This window comes from Enoplosus armatus, chromosome 5 (genome assembly GCF_043641665.1).
Source record: "Enoplosus armatus isolate fEnoArm2 chromosome 5, fEnoArm2.hap1, whole genome shotgun sequence".
Classification (NCBI taxonomy): Eukaryota; Metazoa; Chordata; class Actinopteri; order Centrarchiformes; family Enoplosidae; genus Enoplosus; species Enoplosus armatus.
Window position 1 is genome coordinate 27,118,108 of NC_092184.1, and position 2,500 is coordinate 27,120,607.

The following is a 2,500-nucleotide window of genomic DNA, read 5'->3' on the forward strand; positions in this document are numbered from 1 at the left end:
TATATACATACGTATAATGTAAGTCTATGTAATGTCCTCAAAAGTGACCTGAGTAAAGTAAAGTTTTTGTGTGTGTGTGTGTGTGTGTGTGTGTGTGTGTGTGTGTGTGTGTGTGTGTGTGTGTGTGTGTGTGTGTGTGTGTGTGTGTGTGTGTGTGTGTGTGTGTGTGTGTGTGTGTGTGTGTGCGTGCCGCGTGCGTGCATGCATGTGCAGGTCAGGTGCTCAGTGCTCACGTCTCAGGTCGAGTGGTGATGAAGAGTTACTTGAGCGGGATGCCCGAGTGTAAGTTTGGGATGAACGACAAGATCGTCATCGACAAGCAGGGAAAAGGAGGAAGCTCTGAGGACGGAGGCAAAAGGTCAGAGGTCACAACCAAATTGTAGGCTGTAGAGCTCCGTCTGCTCTCTGAGCTCCACAGACGCTCACGTTTTCATAGAATAACATTTAGGTCTACATAACATTTATATGTTGAGATTCTAAACATTTCTGTCACGTCTCTGCTGGGTCTCACAATCGTTTTCAGTGCGGACATTAAGATCTGATGCAACACTGTGATTTATATTAGAGTTCTGTTTCATCCTGTTTTATTATTGAGGCATTTAAGTGGAGATTTTCCAGTAGGAGTTCTGAACTGACCGGTCTCTCCTCCTCCTCTTCAGTGGTAAACAGTCGATAGCGATCGACGACTGCACCTTCCATCAGTGTGTTCGTCTCAGTAAGTTTGACTCAGAGCGCAGCATCAGCTTCATCCCTCCGGACGGAGACTATGAGCTCATGAGGTCAGAGGTCACTCAACACACAACATATGGTTATCAGACGCGAGACAGCAGCACACAGCATGAGACGGTCTGTCTGTCTGCAGGTACCGAACCACCAAAGACATCATCCTGCCGTTCAGAGTCATCCCTCTGGTCCGAGAAGTCGGTCGCACCAAACTGGAGGTCAAAGTCGTCATCAAGTCCAACTTCAAGTCATCGCTGCTGGCTCAGAAGATCGAGGTCTGATGTAACATCCAGATACGTCTTTTTAATTAAACTTATAATATTAATCATAATCATAACCTTTATTTAAACAGCACTGTTTTTCAATGAAAGTTTCAAAGTGCTTCACAGAAAAAACTGGAGTAAAAATTAAAGTAGCAAACTTTTGGGACAAAGAAAGCATTACAAAGACCCTTCATGCAGAAATGCAAGTTCATAAAAATGTGTATATATTTAGATATTAGAGCCAATTTCGGATTTATGGAGCCGGTTGGGAGAAGCTGTTGCCTCACAGACTGGATTCAAGCACCTCTTATATTTATCTAACTAAAATTTACTATAAAACTACAGGAGAGCCAAACAGGTACTTGTTTCAGTGATTGATCAGTCAAAAATGAATCCCCTAATTTGATAACTGATTGATTTATTTTACAAAAACAAAAAACTGAATCTTTGAGCTCTTTTTCTTTTGGTCATTTATCTCAGCTTCAGTTACTTTGATAGTCTGGATCCACGTTTTACTAAATATGCTTATTATTCCTCTTCTTATTATTATTAATAATAATAATAATAATGATGATAACCTTAGGGCTTCTAACAATTTACATAATAAAATGAGACCCTCCCCGACTTTCTCTGTTGCCCATAACAACCTGTGGACTGCTTTCTATATGAAGGACTAGAGACTAATTGTCCGGGAAAATCCAAAGAATGTGACGTTATGTGTGTTCCCGAGTTCCTGAGTCTCTATTCAGTGCAGTGTGAAACACAAGCTAACGTTAGCTTAGAAATGACTGATGTATAATGACATTTTAGCCAACAATAAATTATGAGAGAATAGAGAGTACAAAGCTAATGATTGCTTTCTACTAGTCAAGAGCGATGCAAGGCAGGGATGAACAACTAGCTAACTGTAACCTAAGCTATTGTAAGGTTAGCCAGCTAGCTGTAACTACGTGGCATAGATCTGGTGTTGCTTCATAACGTAAGCTGAAAAAGCAAACTGCTAGCTAGTTGGTATCACAGAGCCAATAGTCCAAATATAATATAGGAACATTATTGTGTCTGTGTGCTGTTGTGTAGTTCGGAGATAAAACCTGATCTCAATCCCATCCCCCCACCCACCCCCAACCCCAGGTTCGGATCCCCACCCCCCTCAACACCAGCGGGGTTCAGCTCATCTGTATGAAGGGAAAAGCAAAGTACAAAGCCAGTGAGAACGCCATTGTCTGGAAGTAAGTGATCGCTGTCTCCTGGATCTGTATTTAGAATAAAGTCAGTAAGTAGCAGTGCTGTAGTCTGTAGTACTATAATCTGTAGGTCTGTACTGTTTTAGTCTGTAGTGCTGTAGTTCTGTAGTCTGTAGTTCTGTAGACTGTAGTGCTGCAGTTCTGTAGACTGTAGTGCTGCAGACCGTAGTTCTGTAGACTGTAGTGCTGTAGTTCTGTAGTCCGTAGTGCTGTAGACCGTATTGCTGTAGACCGTAGTTCTGTAGACTGTAGTGCTGCAGTTCTGTAGAC

At 42.0% G+C, this 2,500-nt stretch overlaps 1 protein-coding gene across 1 annotated transcript in view; it reads left to right on the top strand.

Annotated features, from left to right (window-relative positions):
- Positions 1–2,500, top strand: part of LOC139284918 (AP-2 complex subunit mu-B-like) — a 16,788-nt gene that overhangs the window by 10,013 nt on the left and 4,275 nt on the right. The window contains exons 7-10 of the mRNA XM_070905287.1: positions 214–358; positions 660–779; positions 863–998; positions 2,118–2,215. Of these exons, the coding sequence (XP_070761388.1) occupies positions 214–358; positions 660–779; positions 863–998; positions 2,118–2,215 (499 nt within the window). The remainder of the gene's footprint in view (positions 1–213; positions 359–659; positions 780–862; positions 999–2,117; positions 2,216–2,500) is intronic.